The sequence below is a fragment of the Neomonachus schauinslandi genome, chromosome 7 (assembly GCF_002201575.2).
Source record: "Neomonachus schauinslandi chromosome 7, ASM220157v2, whole genome shotgun sequence".
Lineage (NCBI taxonomy): Eukaryota > Metazoa > Chordata > Mammalia > Carnivora > Phocidae > Neomonachus > Neomonachus schauinslandi.
This window is the reverse complement of record NC_058409.1, coordinates 9,445,016-9,467,217: the sequence shown is the minus strand read 5'-3', so window position 1 is coordinate 9,467,217 and position 22,202 is coordinate 9,445,016. Positions and strand designations below refer to the sequence as shown.

The 22,202-nt window shown below is 34.8% G+C and overlaps 1 protein-coding gene across 8 annotated transcripts in view; it reads right to left on the bottom strand.

The window, feature by feature from the left end:
• Positions 1-22,202, bottom strand: part of AP3S1 (adaptor related protein complex 3 subunit sigma 1) — a 72,546-nt gene that overhangs the window by 2,080 nt on the left and 48,264 nt on the right. For 4 of the 8 annotated variants that reach the window (XM_044917094.1, XM_021702149.2, XM_044917095.1 and 1 more), the window contains one exon: positions 7,733-7,840. The exons of 2 other annotated variants lie outside the window; for them this stretch is intronic. In XM_044917094.1, coding sequence (XP_044773029.1) covers positions 7,733-7,840 — 108 coding nt within the window. Of the gene's footprint in view, positions 1-4,591; positions 4,628-7,732; positions 7,841-22,202 lie in introns of those variants that run through there. 2 more of the 8 variants (XM_044917096.1, XM_044917098.1) reach the window with 1 other exon arrangement.

Sequence of the window (22,202 nt, the reverse complement as noted above, 5' to 3'; positions counted from 1 at the left end):
ATAAAAGCCATGGATTATCAACTCAGAATTGGAAATAATAGAAAAATCAGTAAAATATTATTAATAATAGATATGGTCCACACAGGCAATGACATAAATGAAACACTCCATATCCAATTAAAGAATGAATAGGGCTGGAGTATTCAATTTGTATAATTTAATGGAAGTAAGTTGTTTTTGATTGACCCCTACATTTATACCTACCTGAGGCAATGCAGTTATTTTTATACCCCCCAAAGATGTTGGAGATACGAATAAGTATTGTTTAGGGTAGCATGAATCATATTCAAAAGGGTCTTTAACCTGATTATTTCAAGTTCAACATCTAGCTACCGAAATTTAGAATGGTTTAGGATCAAAGAAAGATCCAGTTTAAAGAGGTTTACCATCTTGTCAAGGCTCTCTTCCTTTTACCCAAAAGTATGTTGTCGGCCAAGGAACAAAAATTATTTTACAAAATTATAGACATCCTGGAGCTAGTATCAGTTTTCCAGATAGAAGGATTTTGTAATTTTTCTAATTAAAAAACCAATTTGCCACGATTTTTACTTGGATGTGTCTTTACAGGGTACAAATGATGAGCAGACTATAAAAAAAGTATAAGATATTTGAATATAAATATTTTAAAAGGCATGAACTATTAGAGGATTTTTATTATTGAGATAGAGAGAGAGAGAAGGTAGATATTTGTGTATGTTCTACTGGATGCTATGATTTTACTTTTATAAATAGTAAAAATAATTTTTTTAGTATTAAATTAAGTGTCATTGTCAAGAAGCCTTCTTTTCCATAATACCCTGTACCATGAACAGCTAAAGTGAACTTGAGTAAAGAAAATGAGAATAAAAGTGCATCCTGTTAAATTTCTTTAGATTAAGTCGTTTCTTTGTGACCAAAGATGATGTCGACTGTTGGCTGCTAATGAGAATACATAAAGTCAATACAGCAATTGATTTAAATAGCATATATGTGCCAAGTTCTTATTACGTAAAACCAAAAGAAGTTTCTAAGTACAACAAACTACAATTCCTCTAAACATAAGCAGCAAGCCATAGACATGCAAAGGATGGCCACTATTCAGAACACGCAAATGAATTAAAAGAATCAAATTATTTCTCAAGCATGTTCAATACTTGTGTGTAGTATGTCATGAATTAAAATGGTAAGAAATAAAAAAATTGTAATGTGTACTTCAATTTTTAACTAAACTAACATTTTAAGAAATCAGATTTTGCAGAATATAAAACATAAAAAAATATAAAAAGAACTGTTGATCAGTAAGTAGGTGCTAAAATGAGTTATATATAAAAACGTAGGGCTTAAAAATAAAAGACTTCTCAGGTAGTCAACACCAGAACTGCTATAAAACAAATTTCATTTTCAGACTTCCATGAAAGTTAAGTCTGCAACATTTTTATGAAAGAATAAAATGTAAAAGAGGTAATTTGCCATTAGGAGACCAGTTTGCCAACAGAGAGGTATAAAATAATTTTCATCTTAGTTAAGATTTTTTTTTCAGTAAGATATATTCAAAGCAACAAGATAACTTTTACTAATTCTTTTTTTTGAACACTAAAATTTACATAAATTAAGCTTGCCTGAGTTGTTAGTATTATGTACAATTTAAAATGTAAAATTAAGATATTTCTGACAGTACAACATAGCTCTTAAAGATTTAAGATTACACAGCTGACACAAAGCAGAAATAAAAAGAATGAAACCCTACTGGAGAAATAACTTGTTTCCATCTATGTTATTATACTCGAGCACCACCATGGCGGGTAAACTGCAGCAACTCCACTAACAAAAATAAATATATGAATCCAAAGCAGTTAAGAGTATGAATTGGATGAAAGAATGAAGTACAGTATATAAAAGAATGGTCATGTTTTCTCTCCCATGAGATTAAATAAATTAACAGAATTAAGAGAAAGAAAACAAAATGAAGTCTGCAAGTATACCAAAATGAGGCCAAACAGATAGAAGACTTATACAGACATACTCTCAGAAATTTCAAGCACTTGAATCACAAAGATAATAATGGATGGATATGATTTGTTTTTGATTTTGTTTTTAAATTGCCAGACCCAAAAATAAACAAAATATGTGCAAGCAAAAGTGAAAAAGCAGCATTACTAAAATATATTTCAAAGAATCGGAAGGCTCCCTTTTCCTTATCATGCAATAAGCAATTAACTTTCTCGAGGGTTTTGAAAAGGAAAGAATCTAGATGTTTATTTAATCTAAGACATATATTAGTATCCTACCATCTTAAAATATTTTCTCAAGCTTGAAATGCAGAGTAAGATGGTAGTGGGAATAATTTGTACATACTAAAACTTTACCCACCCTTCCTGCTGGAAGGTGCTATATGCACATTCATAATTTTGACCTAACAGCAAAGTGAAAGAACATCAACATTAATAAACACAGTATTAAATGGTTTCAGACTCAAAATCATTAACAAAATAATGGCAGCTTTTGAATTCATGTTTTGAGCAAAATAGAAAATTCACTATTTTAATTTATGAATGTAAGGTAGAATAGCTTTTAATCTGGGAATTTGTAATAGGCTTGCTCTTTGCTTTAAAGGCAGTGCTTTAATATTTCAATTCCAAGGTTAGAAATGCTAATGACAACCCTCTAGTGAGTAAGAACTATAACATTTTATAAAAAATTTTATCAAAATTAGAATATTTAAAAATTTAAAAGCCTTCCAAATTATATAATCCATTTAATACAATCTTCAGTTATAGTTTTAATTTCTAGCACAGCATTTGCCTGTGTGAAATAAATATAGCAGACTAATGCCCAATTCATGGACTTAATGTAACTAATTCCAACCATTACAAGTGGAACTCAGGGGTCCTCACCATAATTTTGTAAGTAAGAATAATTTTCAAAGTAAGAAGCAGAACCAATTCACAAGCTGACTTTCCAGCATCATTGTATTAGGGCCACTTTCCTTATTCTCTCTCTGCTCTTTGAAAATAGATATTTGATTTAAAAAAAGAACAAGAAAGCTAACTACTAGTTCTAGTGATGGAAGTTAAAGACCCAGGTGGTTCTTTGCTAGAAAATGACAATTTAACATAAATTAAAGACTAGACCGCAGAAATTGGCAGTGATTTGGATCAGTGGAATAAAGGAAACAATTATGTATTTTCTATTACCGGGATAAAGTAACACAGACCTAAGGACCACAAGTGGTACTCCCAGCTTCATGACAGAGCCTACCATCTTGGGATAAGAATTAAAAAGCCACCTGTATGTTGCCACTTCTCAAACACATCCAGAAAGATACTTTTAGTAGCTAAAAAGCAATGCCAAATTCTCAGTGGCATTTTTCTAATTAGTGAAGTGGGTAATCCAACTTGTTGAATTTACAGAATTTTTTTTCCTCTTTGGGACTCAATAAAGTATTTTCACTTTGAAATTTTTTGTTTGTTTTATTGATTTTATTTATTTATTTATTATGTTATGTTATGTTAGTCACCATACAGTAGTACATCATTAGTTTTTGATGTAATGTTCCATGAATCATTGTTTGCGTCACTTTGAAATTTTTAAATGGAGGCCTATAAGCATTTTCATTTTTCATTTTGGTACAACATTGTACAAAAAAAAAGCTGTTCATCAGCATTTAGATTGAAATTTTTAAATAAAAATTTACACAATTAACTTAGGGTGTAAAAAACGCATAGGAAATGCCAGAGAAAATTTAGTTTTATAAAGCTAGGAGTCTATTAAAAACATTTTCAGTAAGAGGCAATATGCTTTGTAAAAATGTCCAAGGTTAACAATATTTTACTGAGTCTCACTTATTATGGTGTTTGGATGTCAGAAGGTTGTTACCCTGGAAATCCGTTTTATTTTGGTCAAAATATTTAATTCCAATTTTTAGAACTTTTAATTCAATTTTAGAAGATTTGTTATCTTACACTTTTTGTTGGCCACTTTTAATATGCCCTTGTTAGTCAAAACCATAAAAGCAATTCCGTTAAGACTTTGGACCTGAAAACCATTATGTGGGGAAAAAAGCACTACTTAAAAGTCACTATTCTAAGCCTTCATTGTTTCTCATTTTGTATGCAAAACTCTAAAGGTTCAGCTTTTGGTTTTCAAATGCACAGCTTCCAAAACCCAGCAGGGATTTTATGTTAGAATCCTAATTTAGAAAGACAAGAAAAAGAACTGTGAGAGTTAAATTAAGATTAATTCTAACATATGATTTTTGAAATAAACTCTACATTTTTATATACAAAGTAAACCTGCATTTTTACAAATGTAATTTGTCAGTTAAATGACAATGTTTAAAAAAAGAACAAAAAATTTAAACTTTCCTTTTACGATGCAGGCAGACAAAACAGAACAAACATGACATCAATGAAACACTAGTAAAATACACTAAGTCCAATAAAAGATGAAGAAACTACAAGGAGAAACTAGAATGAAAAATAGGCTACAGGGACTACATGGGTTCATTAACACAAAGAATTTTTGAGTCTGGCCTAAGTAATTAATTGCCTTTGACATCATTTTGCTTTCCCTTTGTTAAAGTACAGTTTTCTCAAAGTCAGCAATACCTTGTCTACCTGTCCTGTCTGGGAGATTGAAAGATAAAGGTCTGTAAGAGAGAAGAATGGAAAGAGCTAGAAAGATCAGGATGTTCGGAAAAAAAGAAGACTGACTTTTAAAAAAGTAGTGACTATATTCAGACCCATTTATGCATCTTGAAAATAACATGACATACACAAAAGCTAACAAGTCTCCCCAACCCCACCCCTCTACCTCCACCCCCAGGGAGTCCTTTTACTCCTTGGAAGATTCCTGAGTGCCTCTTACACTTCCCCCAAATCCCACCATCCTCCCACCCAGCTTAAACCCTCCTTTGCCCAGACCCCCATGTCATAGCAAATCAGTTTTCTGTCAAATCAGGACAGATGGACATACATTCAGAGCATATCTTTGTTTGTCCTCTCTTTAAAGATCTGGGAGATCTTTGCTTCTACCTGTCTAGGTTATTAGGAATTAAACTGGTTCACTTGCCATTGTCACTGGAAATATACTATCTTTAAACCAAAATAATAAAGTCTTTGATTTCTGACAAAGTAAAGGCAACTAGATATATCCATGCTATATCTTAAAAGTGGCATCTTAATTACACCCAGACTGATTTTTAAAAGATAAATGCTATTCTAAATACCACTTAATCTTAAAAGTATGATAACCAGGTCTTTTCATCAATCATGATATTCTGGATTTTAATTATTTCTTGACAAGTTTTTGCTTGCATAATAAATTTTAACTAAAATTTAAGGAAGAGTCAGATTAATTAAAGCTTATAGTGTGTTCTCAAATAATTTTGGATTATTCTGTAGTCATATATTTGATACATATATCCAGTTTAAGTAACATGGAAACGGAATCCATATGAGAACTGACATTTCAATGTGTCTGGAATAAAGGTGGTAGTCTTCCAAACAGATTATGAAAATTACTGAAGAATTACACAAAGTCAACATTTTTGGCTTAATTTCTTAAAATATGATCAGGACTAAATGGCTTCATTTTGACTCAAAATCCTACTTTATAACTAAAATATTAGCAGACATCACATATGGAGAAACACTTGATGAAAAACATAATGTTGTGGTCTACTCCCAGACTTAAAACCTATTTTCTAGTAAAGGAGAAAAACTAATTTGTAGCAGGTAACTGCTGACTGTACAAGTTAAAAGATGATCAGCAGATGAAAAATAGCAGTACCTCTTTCACCAGTATTTAAAACCATTTTAAATAGAAATGTTTCTTGAAGAGATTTTCAGTTACAGTATTCTATTTCCATTGAAAATGTAAATTTTGTATTTTACTGCTCTTTCTTTACAGATAAGGAAAAATTGCCTCATTAACAAAGTTATACTGGACAATCAGAAAGCAAATATCCATTATGCAATTATTATAGGTCCTTCATGACTTTTATCAGTATTATAAATAGCAAACCCAGGACAAAAAAAAAAAGAGGACACCAGCAATGAAGTTAAAGAACCTGGAATATGAACATTCCAGATAAAAGGTTAATATATTTTTTACAGATGATTACACAGAAGTCACAAATTACCACATATCCATTCATTTTTGACAGATTATTAATGGATTATGTCACTGTCTCTTGGCATTTAGAATCTATATCCATAGAGTTTTGTAAAGCAAGTTTTAACAGATTACATTAAATTTGAGTTATCACTTAAGACTGTATAGCTCAGAGGTTATAGTAAATCTTTTACCATACTAAATAATATAAGGCAAACCAACTATACTAAATAATATTCTGAGTTCTTTTCCTTGTCCTAAAACAAAACCTTCTGTATTAATCGTTTGTTTTTCCTTTTCAAAAACCAGTATTTTAAAAATTGGCTGTAGAACACATAAAATATAAGTAGTTATTTAAAAGAGTCATAACTATAAGCTCTTCACCATTACAAGCCTCTCCTTTGGGCAACTCATAGGGATGGTAAATTGAGATATAGAGAAATGCAGGGCTATTTTACTTTAAAATAGAACACTGGAAAATGCTTTTATATAAAGCTTTAACTGTTTCTAACCCTCAGATTTTGGATTTATCCATCATCCTGTGTTTCATTCAATTCCAGTGAGCATAGCATTCCATTAAACTGATCCTTTAAAGTGCCAACAAGATAAAAATTATTTAGAACTCACCTGTTGTAAATTAATGCTAGCATATTTTTAATACTTTGCTGCTTTTATAGTAATGATTACTTTAAATCAATCCAACACCTGAGCTTGTACTAATAATTATAAGTCAAATTTATTTTTCTAATCTTAGTTATGACTATAAATACCAAAGGTAACAAGTATAGTGTTGAACGACATGTCAAAACTATTCATCTTTCTAAACTTCTGCCCGAGTAATAAGAAGCCACCAAAACAACGTGAACTTCAGTGGCTCAGCTACAGTGCTTGTTATTGATATTCAGCCTAATACTTGAGGAAAGAGTCATGAAAATTCTAAAGTAGGATTTTATACAATGCTAAAGTGCTGGTTGATCCTCATGCACCTAATAACAGCACAAAGCTAAGCATGTGTAACTAACCAAATCTTTCTCCTATAGAATGCAGAAAAAGCCATGAATGCATGTATCATTGTGTAAAATATGTGACTTAGCCAACTTGTCAGTGACCTCTGGGAAGGATCCAGAATTAAAAGATTAAGGCAACGAATTTCTTTTTTCAGTGTTCACTCAGGCTTGCAAAGCACCAATTATAACTTACAACATTACTTCCTCATGAGAATTCCATTTCCTCTCCTCTCCTTTTTCAGAAATAGTTCTGTGACACTAAATTTATATATCTTTAAAATATCAGGTCTAAGATTTCCTTGATGATTACTAAGGTTTTGTAAAGCAAATACTGATTTCATTATTCAAACATGTAATTTCTTTTTTAAGCTGTTAAGAATCTGAAATTGTGTTTATTACCCAAGGCAGTTAACAACCATGGCTAAAAAAAGAGAACATGAAACTATCAGATAGATAGCCGTCACAAAACACTGAACATACTAAGATATGTATATTCCATTTTTAAAAAACTGAATAAGCTATCAGCTGTACTTAAAGGGTGATACTGAAGGACAAACAGTGAAAGCTACACATCATGCAAATTTATGATCATGCTTACTACCTCCATTAACCAGAGTGCTTTCCATTCTTACCTCAGATTTCTCCAGTTTATTTTGTGCATCAATTTGAGTAACAATCTCATTCATGTTGGTCTCCAATACCATTCCCCCCATCACCATTTCTGCAAGAATATTGTGAACCTAAAGGGAAAAATAATACACGTCCATAAAGAAAATTCACTACAAAAATGTTTCATCATTCCAGCAGCTTTCGTTTCAAACACTGCTGTGACTATTTCATAAGTATGAAGTTTAGAATAAAAATAATTTGGAGGGCTCCTAATCCACGTTTGCTACTACAGTGCAGCCTGAGACAGAGAGCCTCTTCAAATCTTAGTTTAATGGGCTGTAAAACAGGTATTAATAGTGTCTCCTTCCTAGACTGTTGAAAAGATTAAATGAGGTCATCCATGGAAGTGCTCAGAACAAAGTAAATGATCCATAAACACTATCTCTTACTGTAACCAGTTTAATGCTAAAAAAAATTATCTACCATGGCCTTTTATGACAGATTCTTAGCCAATAATTATTAAGTTGTTTTATGCTCAAGGCATTTAATGAAGCTATGTGGCACTGTAACAAGCTCCTGATTGAAATAGAGTAAAATTTCTTTTTATTGTAGGTACTTTAATAATGTTTTTGTCCCAAACACATCCATATATGTAATACTTAGATTTTTTAAATTATCAAATGTACATCTTACAATCACTAAAAATAGCATCTTCCACTGGGGAGAAAAAATATAATCCAGGTGTTTTCTTCATAGGTAGTTACTGAATCAAAAATCAACAACTCAAAGCTGAATTAGGGTATCACAGAATAGCATACTTTGCTATAATTTTTAAAAAAACAATGTGGTGGTATAAAGAATGGAGACTCTGAAATTAGGCATGAATACTGACTCTACCACGCACTGTATGTCCTTCAGCACACACGCACCTGTTACCTTATCTGTAAAATAGAGATAAAAACAGTATAGACACCTCATACGGTCATCAGAAGAACTAAATATTTCATGCAAAGTATGTAGCATAGTACCTAAAAGATACTATAAAGTAATTTTAAGATTTATTTATTTTAGAGAAAGAGTGTGTGAACATGGGGGTAGGAGCAGAGGGAGAGAGAGAATTCCAAGCAGACTCCCTGCTGAGCATAGAGCCAGACACGGGGCTCCATCCCATGACCCTGAGATCATGACCCGAGCCAAAATCAAGAGTTGGCTGCTTAACCAACTGAGACACCCAGGCACCCCAAGTAATTTTATTTTAAACAAAAACTGGTCTTGGTTAAATATGTAATTATATGATTCAGTTTTCATTCCTTTATAAGACTGCACACAAATGTATTCATGATTTTTAAATCCTATCATTTACTAATCTTTCATTTTGGAAAGATGGACATCTCATGTTACAACTCTTGAAGAAAGAATTAATAGAAATTACTTTTCCTAGAAAACAAAACAAAATCAGAAGCCACAACTGTTTTAAAAACTAGTGCTAATAAATAAAAACTAGTGTTAAATATCATCACTCCTAACTGCTATCCCTTTTGTGACTAAACACCACTTATTGAAACGATGTTTTGGTGCTGCACTTACGGTATGTATTTAATTCTCACATTAACCTTTGTTACAGTTGCGAGAATAAACCAGCTTGCTCAAGACACATAAGCAAATATGTAGCAAACGGTTAAATTAAAACCTAAGTCTGAGTGACCCAAGTCCTATTCCTTGCTTTCTTCTGTTAACAATACATGAAATTGGGCGCCTGGGTGGCTCAGTGGGTTAAGCGACTGCCTTCGGCTCAGGTCATGATCCCGGAGTCCCGGGATCGAGTCCCACATTGGGCTCCCTGCTCGGCGGGGAGTCTCCTTCTCTCTCTGACCCTCTCTCCTCTCATGCTCTCTCTCACTCTGTCTCTCAAATAAATAAAATCTTTAAAAAAAAAAAAAAACCAATACATGAAATTGATACAGCAAATTAATTTTTAGACCTAAATCTATGAAGGTTCAATTAAAGGTCAAGAAGGTGATTGGATGATAAAATATAATTACCCTACAACAGCTAACACATATCATGGAGGAAAAGTGTTCAGAAAGAAAGGCCACGGCCAGTGGACGGATTCGTTAAGACTTGTTTTAGCAATGGAACTTCCCCGCTTCTTTTTAAAACAAATTCTCATGAGAAAGCACAATTTGTAATGCTGATAAAAATTCAGCAACTCCACCAACCCCATTTTGCTCAGGCTTATACATTTACTACTGCCTTTCCAGAAGTATCTCAGAAACACATGCAGATTAGTGGAAGACATAGATTTCAGTATTATAGAAATGTCTACCAAGGTTAGAGGTATTAAAATATGAGTAGTCTGCAGATGTGGGTCATATGCAAGAAATTCTAAGGACATATGTCAACTTAATAAGGGCCTGGATGTAAATTTGTCTTCAAAGTAAAAATAACTCCTATGAAAGCAAACTCAGAAATCTTGAGAAGATAAAAAATACAAACGAGAGCCTGTGAGCTAAATCCTTAAGCATAACCTCATTAGAAATATAATAAATGCCTGAAGAATATATTCTAGGTGAGGAGGTACTATACATTATGTAGAAATTCCAGGAGGTAAACAGTATGGGAATGAGAATTACTAATTGGGAGAGGAGTCCAACATTATCAAGGTCATGGTGTTCAAATAAGGTATGGAGGGATCATTTAGAAGCTGTCTAGTGACAGGAAATTTCATGTTCCAAGAACTGGGAGGAATTTTCGGCAGACTTAATAAGAGAAAGAAGATGATAAAAGCTTTGTTTTTAGCTTAGCCCTAACACATATGGCTGACATGTTCTAGTATTTTGTTTTACAAATTTTACCTAAATAACAACTTTTTTTTTTTTTTTTTTAAGAGAGAGAGTACGCAGGAGAGGGGTAGGCAGAGGGAGAGGGAGAGAGAGAATCTCAAGCAGGCTCCATACGCAGCACAGAGCCCAACATGGGGCTGGATCTCACAACCCTGATCATGACCTGAGCTGAAATCAGGAGTCGGATGCTTAACCAACTGAGCCACCCAGGCACCCCTTACCTAAAACAGATTTTAATGGAAATAAAAGGGTGACATTATGTTTGAAATATAACTCATCTACTAAACTGCTTTGATGTCCACCTAACAAAGGTTCAATGAGTTTTTAATCCCCTTTTCTTGAATTTTTATAGGTATTTAAGTGTTTTTTTAAAAAAATAGCAAATACCACATTAGTAATGTATTTTTGCTTGTTTGTTTTTAACTATATATGCCCTATCTACCCAACCACATAGCTTCTTCTAGGTCCCTCTACTCAAAGATAATCACAGTTAATTAGATTTTAAACAGGTTTCCCCCACTATCCAAAAGTTCCCCTTACACCCTTCACTTTTAAAAACTATCCAAAAGTTCCCCGTACACCCTTCACTTTTAAAAAAGACCTATGTTCAGGGCGCCTGGGTGGCTCAGTTGGTTAAGCGACTGCCTTTGGCTCGGGTCATGATCCTGGAGTCCCGGGATCGAGTCCCGCATCGGGCTCCCCGCTCAGCGGGGAGTCTGCTTCTCCCTCTGGCCCTCCCCCCTCTCATGTACACTCTTTTTCACTCTCTCAAACAAACAAATAAAATAAAATAAAAAAATAATAAAAAAATAAAAAAGACCTATGTTCATACCTGCTTTTGCCAACTGAAAGAAATCCAAAAAGAATTTTCACTTCTATGAAAGGGTAATTGCTTCTTTGCTTTAAGCCATTTTGGCTTACAAAATGTTTCAAAGGAACACTCTGCTTTTGGACAGCAAGGGAAACCTGCATAGCCTTCATGAAAACTTCTTATGCATATACTTGTTATGTGTGCATAAATGTGTGTCTAATTTACACAAATGAGATCATGTAACATACACATAAAGTCACAGTTCTGCAAGAGACTTATGGACTGAAAGAGGCTGCAGAAAATAAGGGTGTGAGTTAAGAAAATAATAAAAGATACTGGTGCGAGATCTATGTACAAGAATGATCAACAAAACTTTGTTGGTAAGAGTAAAGAAACAAAAACACAAAACTAAAACGGTGAATCTACACTACTTGTTTTACGTTTTTATTCAAATTCCAGTTAGCATACAGTATATTAGTTTCAGGTATACAGTATAGTGATTCAACACTTACTTAAAACAGCCGGTGCTCATCACAAGTGTACTCCTCAATCCCCATCACCTGTTTCCCCCATCCCCCTATCCACTTCCCCTTTGGTGACCATTGGCTTGTTCTTTATAGGTAAGAGTCTGTTTGGGGCACCTCGCTCAGCATTCAGCAGGGAGTCTGTTTCTCTCCCTCTCTCTCTCCCTCTGCCCCCACCCCAAATAAATAAATCTTTTAAAGAAAAAAGTGTTTCTTAGAATGTACACTATTAATTACCACACACTTAAAAATGAGACATCTACAGTTTCCTCAGTCATACAGATTATTAGATGAAAAATGACTGGGACAGAATAATACCTATAATATGGTCCCACTGAGATTTACAAAAAAAAAAATTACATACACATACACACTTAGATATACCCAGAAAGTTCCTGGAAAGAAACACAAATACTTTTCAGCCATTTACCTACTGAAGGATATCTTGGTTGTCTCCAAGTATGTGCAATTATGAAAAAAGCTGCTATAAACATCTGTGTGCAGGTTTTTTTGTAGACTTGTTTTCAACTCCTTTGGGTAAACACCAAGGAGCATGACTGCTGGCTTGTATAGTAAGAACATGTTTAGTTTTGTCAGAAACTACAATACTGTCTTCCAAAGTTGCTGTACCGTTCTGCATTCCCACCAGCAATGAATCAGAGTTCCTTGCCAGCACTAGATGTTGTCAGTGTTCAGGATCTTCGCCATTCTAATAGGTGTAGAGTGGTATTTCACCGTTGTTTTAATTTTCTGCAAATATTTTTAAAGTATAGTAGTTACCTAAAGAATGGAACTGGAGGACTGAGGAAGAATAGAGATGTGTCTTTCACTTTATAGTTTTTGTTTGTCTAGGTTTTGAAAACTTTTAGCATGAGCATATATTAAAAAAAAAAAAAAAGCTTGGTAAAAATAAAAGAGTGACCATGCAGTAATTCAGAGGAATCGTATTAAAGGCTATAGTTATGCATATACTGAAGTTATTTAAGAGGTAGCACAAAGGTGAATATTTGTTAGTGATAAGACAAGCATGCCACTTTTTTCATGCTTTTTTTTTCTTAAAGATTTTATTTATTTGAGAGAGAGAGAGCACACAAGCGGGAGGGGCAGAGGGAGAGGGAGAAACAGGCTCCCGGCTGAGCATGGAGCACGAGGCAGGACTCGATCCCAGGACCCTGAGATCATGACCTGAGCCGAAGGCAGATACTTAACTGACAGAGCCACCCAAGCGTTCTATTTTTTTTAATGTTTCAAGTTTTTAATTAAGTTCTAGTTGGTTAACATACAGTGTAATACTGGTTTCGAGAGTAGAATTTAGTGGTTCATCACTTACATGTAATACCCAGTGCTCATCACAAGTGCCCTCCTTAATGCCCATCCTCCACCCAGCCTATCCCCCATCCACCTCTCCTCCAGCATCCCTGTTTGTTCTCTATAGTTCAGAGTCTCTTACAGTTTGCCTCCCTCTTTTTCTTTCCCCTATGTCCATCTGTTTTGTTTCTTAAATTTCACACATGGGTGAAATCCTATGGTATTTTTCTTTCTCTGGATGACTTATTTCCCTTAGCATAATACTCTCTAGCTGCATCCACATCGTTGTAAATGGCAAGATTTCATTCTCTTTGATGGCTGAGTAATATTCCACTGTATATATATACCACATCTTCTTTATCCACATGGACACGGGCTCTTTCCGTAGTTCAGCTATTGTTGATAATGCTGCTATAAACACCGGGGTAGACGTGGCCCTTGGAATCAGTATTTTTGTATCCTTTGGGTAAATACCTAGTAGTGCAATTGCTGGGTCATAGGGTAGTTCTTTTTTAACTTTTTGGGGAACCTCCATACTGTTTTCCAGAGTGCTGCACTTTGATGCATTTAAATAGTAAAAATTCTATCTCATATACGTGTCAGTGCAGAACTTGGAGACTTTTGCTTAGTACTACTCTAACTTATTTAAGATTAAATGGTCTCTATATTATTTTATTATTATTTATAAAATATATTGCACACTGTGGGTATCTAATAAATATTATATGCAATTTTTTCTTCAAAATTATTTATCTCAATAATCTCAAAGTTCAAAAGTTAAAGAACAAACCATGTGTGTTTTTTTTTAGCAATTTTCACTACCCCATTAGTAAACCATATTTATTAAATATTTTTTTAAGTTTTTATTTAAATTCCAATTAGTTAACATGCATGTAATATTAGTTTCAGGTGTGCAATATAGTGATTCAGCACTTTCAGACATTACCCGGGGCTTAGCACACGTCTATTAAATACTTATGTAACATGCTTACAGAGAGCCGCATCCTGGTGTGAGTGAAGCAAACATAATCATTGAAGAGGAAAAGGAAGACTAAATCAAACACATTTCACCTTTTAACAATAACAAGCCCTCTATGAGACTGAAGCAAATATAAAAAAGGATAAAGGAAGGAAAGGTCAAATTATACAGATTCCTTTCTACAGTCAGTCACTTGTTTGCAAAAAATAAGTTACTTTGCTATAACTTACGTTAGAAATGAAGTTCTCTGCACCAAGTATTTTTTACTTTGACTATATTAATATCTGACTATAAGGGTGGTCAAGTAAAATATGGCATAGCATTCTGTTTAATGCTTCACCTAAGAATAAAGCTAGTATGTATGTACTGATATGGTTCATCTAAAGACCAATGAAGTTAATAAAGCCAGGCATAGCACACTGTACGAAATAAAAAACTCGCCTGGGTGGCTGAGTCGTTAAGCATCTGGTCGTGATCCCAGTGTCCTGGGATGGAGCCCTGAGTCCCTGAGTCAGGCTCCCTGCTCAGCGGGGAGCCTGCTTCTCCCTCTCCAGCTCCCCCCTGCTTGTGTTCCCTCTCTCGCTGTCTAAAAAATAAATAAAATATTTTAAAACAAACAAACTCGATCACTCACTAAACCAAGAGAACTATGCATATCTTTGAAAATATATAGGAAAAAAGTCTAGAAGCCTACCTAGCGAAATTATTAAAAGAAATTACTTTAGGGAAACAGTGTAGGATGGGGCTGAGTGGGTATAAGGAGGGGGACAAGGTAAGAAGAACTTTAATGTTTAATCATAGTCTTTAGTATTGTTTGACTTCTTTGTTTCTAAAGAAAGATAAGTATTATTATTGTAATTTTAAAATAATAAAATATTTTACTATGGATAACAGTGTAATGTTCTTTAATGGTTTGTATGTCTGTCAGACGGAGACACAGACACAGACAGATATCACATATCCTCCTAAAATAACTATAAACTTCTTGAGGAATGGGATAAGGGCCTATTCTTCATATAACCCTGCAGAGTGTTAAGCACTCAATAAATATTTTGTAAAATGTGTTTTGCAAGGAACACCTCCTTCCCCTCTGCTTGCAGAAAAAGATACCATAAGACATGATTTTTTAAAAAGATTTATTTATTTATCTTAGGGATATATATATATATATATAGAGAGAGAGAGAGAGAGAGAGAGAGTGTGTGTGTGTGTGTGTGTGTGTGTGTGTGTGTGTGAGCGCACGCACAAGCAGGACAGGGAGAGGAAGAGAAATCCCAAGCAGACTCCGCACTGAGTGCAGAGCCCCACACAGGGCTGGATCCCACAACCCTGAGATCCTACCCCAGCCGAAATCAACAGTGAGATGCTCAATCAACGGCACCATCCAGGTGCCCAAGACACCATTTTTAAAAAATATATTTTATTTATTTATTTGACAGAGAGAGAGAGAGAGAGAGAGCGAGAGCAGGAACACAAGCAGGGGGAGTGGGAGAGGGAGAAGCAGGCTTCCTGCTGAGCAGGGAGCCTGACGCAGGGCTTGATCCCAGGACCCCGGGACCATGACCCGAGCCGAAGGCAGATGCTTAACCGAATGAGCCATCCAGGCGCCCCTACGACAACATTTTTTAATTATTAAGGATAGCCACTTATGATGAAATGATCAACTATTTTCTTTTCTTGAACACAGGTTCTTGCTGGCTGTTTTTTGTGTGTGTGTGTGTGTTTAGATTTATTTTGAGAGAGAAAGTGAGTGAGCCAGAGTGAAGGGAGAGAGAGAGGGAGATGGGAGAGAATCTCAAGCAGAGTCTCTGCTGAGCATGGCTGTGGAGCTCCATCTCATCTCACGACCCTGAGATCACGACCTGAGCCGAAATCAAGAGTTGGACACTTAACTGACTGAGCCATCCAGTTCCCCCAATGATCAACTATTTTAAATTATGTTAGAAAATTTCAATTTATATACTTCTGTTGGTCATGTTTTTGTTACTAATTTGATAATAAAATTTTAATATATGTATTTGCTAATAAAATTTTTTTTTTTTAAAGATTTTATTTATTTATTTGAGAGAGCGAGAACACATGAGAGGGGATAGGGTCAGAGGACGAAGCAGACTCCCCGCCGAGCAGCGAGCCCGATGCGGGACTCGATCCAGGGACTCCAGGATCATGACCTGAGCCGAAGGCAGTCGCTTAACCAACTGAGCCACCCAGGCGCCCTGCTAATAAAAATTTTAAACAATGTACCTAATCTATTAATACCTGTATTTATAATTCTAATTGTTGTAAATAGATCTCTCTTCACATTTTGGTATTTCTTCAAATCTAAACTACAACTGATTATTTAAAAAACTATTATTTTACATACTACTGAAAAGGAAAAACACTGCCAATTAAATTATGACAAGCTATAGAATGTAACTTGAATCCCAATCTCAAAAGTGTTACAATGTGAGAGAAAGTTGTAATTTTAGAGTCAGTGAAATATGGTATTTTCTCATCATTTTTAGCCCCACACAGGCTGCTAAATAAAATAAAAGCTATAATGAAAAAACTTTAGTAAAAAAATGAATGTTTGGGGGATTTACTGGTGTCACTGCCAACAGTAAAGAAAAAAAGCTTAGCTTCAGAAATATATCCTCTCAAAAGATACTTATCACAATTTCATTACATCAAAAAATGTTTTTAGATTTTGCTGTAATTATTCTCCAAATAGGATATCTGACATATCAAAGTGTTATACAAATCAAAACTTTGAGCTGCTAATGCTATTAACCCTAAGAAAGTGCTTGCTAAGAAAATAATCAGTTTTGGAGGCATCTGGTTAATATTATCTTGAGGCTGAGTCAGCTGAGCAGGTTCTGCTGCCTAAGAGTACTGTTCCCCCCAGACTACTGAGTTCTTTCCTAGTATGTTGTCAAAATGACATACAATTATCATGTACCAATATATCAATATAATACATATCATGAAAGAAAATCCTAAAGAACGACAATTTTGAAAATAATTCTGAAAGGAATTAGTAGTATATTTTGTTAGCCTATCAAAATATTGACACAATTTTCAAGACAAAAATGGAAAGGGGAAGTATATAACATATTAATAATAATGAAGTCATTTGTTAATTGCTGACCAATGAAAAGCAACAGGGATATAGTAATTCAAAGTAATAAGCAAGAGTAAATCTATTTTGGTACACAATGCATTTTATACAAACATTGAATACGAATGTCTCAAAATCTGAAAATTCAAAATATTCAAGTCTGATTAAAAAATTACAAAGCTGTTCTACTTTCTATTCGATATTCCAGGCTGAGTGTCAAGAAATCCCTTTTGAAAGCTGCTTATCATAAAAGTCAGAGCTGCTCATTAAAAGATCCGAGAATACTCCAACTTTCTTTTATCCTTACCCACAAATTTACATCTTTATTTGTTCTTCTTCCTTCTTTAACTCATTCCTTCTTATATCTCATATTTCCTTCTGTGTTATGTACCTTCCTTTAGAATCTCCTTTAGTAAAGGCTTGCTGATAGCAAATTCTCACATTATTTTTCTCTGACAATTCTTGTAAGATATTTTTTTGACTTGAGATTTACAGTTGGACAGTTATTTTCTTCCAACACTAGGTTTTCTAATTTCTGTGATTGCTGTTGAGAAATCATTTCCCAATTTAATCACTGCTCTTGTGAAGGTAATGTTTCTTTTATTTCTGGATGATTTTAAGAGCTCTTTCTCTGCTCTTCAACTGTACTATCATTATTCTAAATGTAGATTTATTTTTATTTATTTTGCTTGTGATTCTTTAATCTGATTGGTATCTTTCTTTACTTCTGGCAAATTCCCAGACATTAGATACCCAGATATTATGAATATGCCTTGTTCTTTCTCTCCTCTTCTTCTGAAACTAAGAATAAATGTTCATTAGACCTTTCTTGCTCTATCCTCCCGAGTAACCTGTAAACCATCTTCCATATTTTCACTCTTTCTTGTCTTTCTATGCTCCATTATGGACAACATGTTCTACCTTTCCTTTTACTCAGATATTTGTAATCTACGTTTATATACATATTCATCCACTGGAATTTTCCATTTTGACATTTTTTTGCCTCTTCTAGAAATCCTACTGAGTTGTTTTTCAGATCATCTGGAATGTTTTTTGTAATACTTTATTCATTGCAAATTTTTATCAGAATTGACTTTCTAACAACTTGCTCAGTTGATGGGGACAGGGGCTGGTATGTCTGGGGCCAAGATTTTGGCTGGTGCTGACAGGCAAAGTAGAGACTGGCATGTCTGGGGTTTAGCTTTCCAATGGCCCAGCTAGGAGTTTGGTTAAAGAAAGGAAGAACTGAGCAAATAAATAAATGCATCAGGAATAATGAGAACAGTAAGAGTGAGAATAATCAGAATAATCTTTCACTGTCAGAGTAGCAAGTTGCAAATATGGAAAAGGAGAAGGCTAGAATAAATTCTGTAGTGTTACACTACACTCTGAGGTATTATGAAGAACTCAATGATTTTTGAAATATATACAGATATAGAAATAGGTTAGGGGGTGTGTGTTTGCACACACATACACACATACCTACATCTATTTCCCAGTTTGGTTCAGAGAACCAGGAAAAATATAATCCTGGTAGCAATGAGCAAAAATGGTACTGAGATTGTCATTTCTAAACATCACTGTCCGAGAAAAAGAACCAGGGTTCCTTGAAGAAATAGCTGACTCAGGGCTGGACAGAAAACATGTACGATGCTCTGTCCATAGAAAAGGCCTAGAAACAATGACCAGCCTCATAATTATGAGCACCTCCAGACTGTGGTTTCCACATACCATTTCCCACTAAAAGGAATCAGGGCTCTTAGAAAAAGCGGCTGATAACATGCCTAGAGTAGGAAATGAAGACAATGGGTCTGCAGCATCTAGTTGTACCAGAACACAAAACAGCTGTAATAGCCCATGGAGGGGAGGGAATGGCAGAAGGACTCAGAAGACAACCTGAAGGGGCTGCCCCCTGGCAAACACAGGGCAATGTGAGCATCCAAAACAAATCAAAGTATGTTAAAATTCCTATGTCACAGGGAACTAAAACAAAACCAAACCAAAAAACAACAATAATCATTTTTGGTTGAGTATTAGGGAACTGAACTGTTAGGAAAACTGACAATATAGGAAGTAATCTAGAATTTATCCTGCCTCTCCTATATAAACTGTACTTGTAAACCCATCATCTCTGTCTTTTAATAGATTGTTTCATTCAATTCACACTTAGTGTCCTGAATAATAACAGATCTACTTTTCATCATGAAGTTGGTTGATCAAATTTTATTTATATTATATCCACCATCTTTTAAATCAGAGATTCTACTGTTTATAATTTCATTAGGGATTATCATCTCTTTCCTTGCTCTCTTAATCAAATAAATATGACTTTACTATTACTTATGAAACCTTTTTATGTGAGTGAGAAACCTTTCGGATATTTTCTTGGTGTATGTGCGCCATCTTCAGTCTCCACATCCAAACCAATTTTGCATAGGGAGGCTGTCCCACTACTTCAGGGTGACTGTGGGACTAATCTAGTCCATGAGCAGGCTGAGGGTTGTGGGCAAAATTCTATACCAGACCCTAAGGAAAAGTGAGCTGAGCCAGTTAAGAGATTCCTGACTGCTGGAAGGTCCAGGGCGGCTTAAGGGTTGAAAATAATCCTACTTTCCTAGAAGGGCTTAAAGTAAGACTAGTATTGTCCTGGACAGAGAATGTAGGCATAGGAAGGTCTACTTGACTGGTCTCTGACTCCTGCTATCCTAAAGCTTTTTGCCTCATTGCATTGGAAAAAATTAAAACAAGTATTTAGCCCAGAAAGAAGAGATATAGTTAATTTTGGCAGGTTTTATTTTTTTTTATTTTTTTTTAAAGATTTTATTTATTTATTTGACAGAGGAAGACATAGCGAGAGCAGGAACACAAGCAGGGGGAGTGAGAGAGGGAGAAGCAGGCTCCCCGCGGAGCAGGGAGCCCGATGTGGGGCTCGATCCCAGGACCCTGGGATCATGACCTGAGCCGAAGGCAGATGCTTAATGACTGAGCCACCAGGCGCCCTAATTTTGGCAGGTTTTAAAACAATGATGCACTATTGTGTAAACGGAACAGGCTATACATACTCATACCGTATGATCCCATTTCTGTTTCTCTTAAAGACTTACTTGTTTCTGCACTTGTACAAAAAAATCTAGAAATACATATACTCTAAAATGTTAACACTAGTGTTAATTAAATAGTTAGACTGAGGTGGTTCTAATACCTTAGCAGCTTAAGTAAGCAAACCAGAACATGCCTATAAGAAATCAAAACCTAAAGACAACCCATCAGAGCCAATTCAGCTTTCCCAAATAATACAACTGCTTAAATTGTAATCAATCAGAAAATCCCCTTGCTTTGCTTCTGCATCTTTTCTATAAAAGCCTCTCCCCTAGCTCCTGTTGGTGAAGTACTCCTAACTGCTTCTGGTTTGGCGTGGCCCGATTTGAATCAATTTCTGTTCAAATAAACGTAGAAATTTTTAATATACCTCAGTTTTTCCACTAACATTAGGCAATCTCTACAAATTGAGATGACTTCCATTTATTTTCCACTTATGTGCATTTTCTGATTTTTCTAAAATGAATGCATATCAATGTAAAATAGAAGTCTTAAAATAACTGTGTGTCATGTACAGAAGCTGTACATGAGTGGAGCTTAATTTCTCTATTAAGGAAATCTTTTATTCTCTAGGAAAAATGTGAGAACTTTACTCTTACTACAACATTTACAAGAGATTCCTCAATTTTCTTAAGAAATTGCTTGATTACATAAGCTAATGATCTCTGATCATTTTATTTTATTTAATTTTATTTTTTTAAGATTTTATTTATTTATTTGAGACAGAGAATGAGATAGAGAGCACGAGAGGGAAGAGGGTCAGAGGGAGAAGCAGACCCCCCGCCGAGCAGGGAGCCCGATGCGGGACTCGATCCAGGGACTCCAGGATCATGACCTGAGCCGAAGGCAGTCGCTCAACCAACTGAGCCACCCAGGTGCCTTGAACAGTCATTTTAAAAAGACCTTTTTTAAGTATTTTAATCCTGTACCAAAAGATAATTTTGAATACTGCAAACCCTAATGCCTAAAAATAACAGAAGTTTCTCTAAGTATGAAAAAGCATAAGATACAGTGATTAGAGAAAAGCAGTAGAAAACTAAAAATAGACTCTTACAAATATCAAGTTTAAGTTCTCTGTCTAAAATGAGTTAATACATAAAATCAAATCATTTAGTAAATGAGAAATATAATCTAGAGGATTGGCTAATAATAAAAGTATTCTTTTGATGGTTCACAAACAATAAAATGCATTCCTTCCTTGTGCTGCATCTCGATCGTGGTAGCAGTTACATAACTCTATACATCTGCAAGACTTAGTTAACTGTATGCTCAAAACTGCTGAATTTTAATGTGTGTAAATTACACCTCAATAAAGCTGATTTTTAAAAATCACATTTTCAGCTAAAATTTTCAGCATATTATTTCAGACTATTTTATTCAACGGCTTAATCATTCCAAAACAATCCGTTATGTTATATAAACTTAATACAGAAAACAATCTGCATATGGTAAAAGTGGACTCTCTTCCAAATTCCTTATCACCAGCACCCAGCAATAGTGGCTGGAAAGTTCAGTCATCCTTCCCTCCTCTCAACTCCAGCTTTCAGCAGACCATCACGTCCTGCCAATTCACTTTTTTTCATCTCTACTGTATTGCCTTAGTTCACTTCTTTCCAGACTCCTGCAACAGACCCCTAATTGATATCCCTGTCTTTAATCTCCTACCTACCAATCCACAATCTTTGTAGTGTAGAAAAAAATGATCTGGCAAAAAACAAAAACCAAAACAACCCACCAGTGTTCAACAAAGCAACAATAAATGCCAATAAACACTTGATTAAAAATATTAAAGTGCTTCAGAACAAAGTCTAAAATCCAAGGCACTGGGT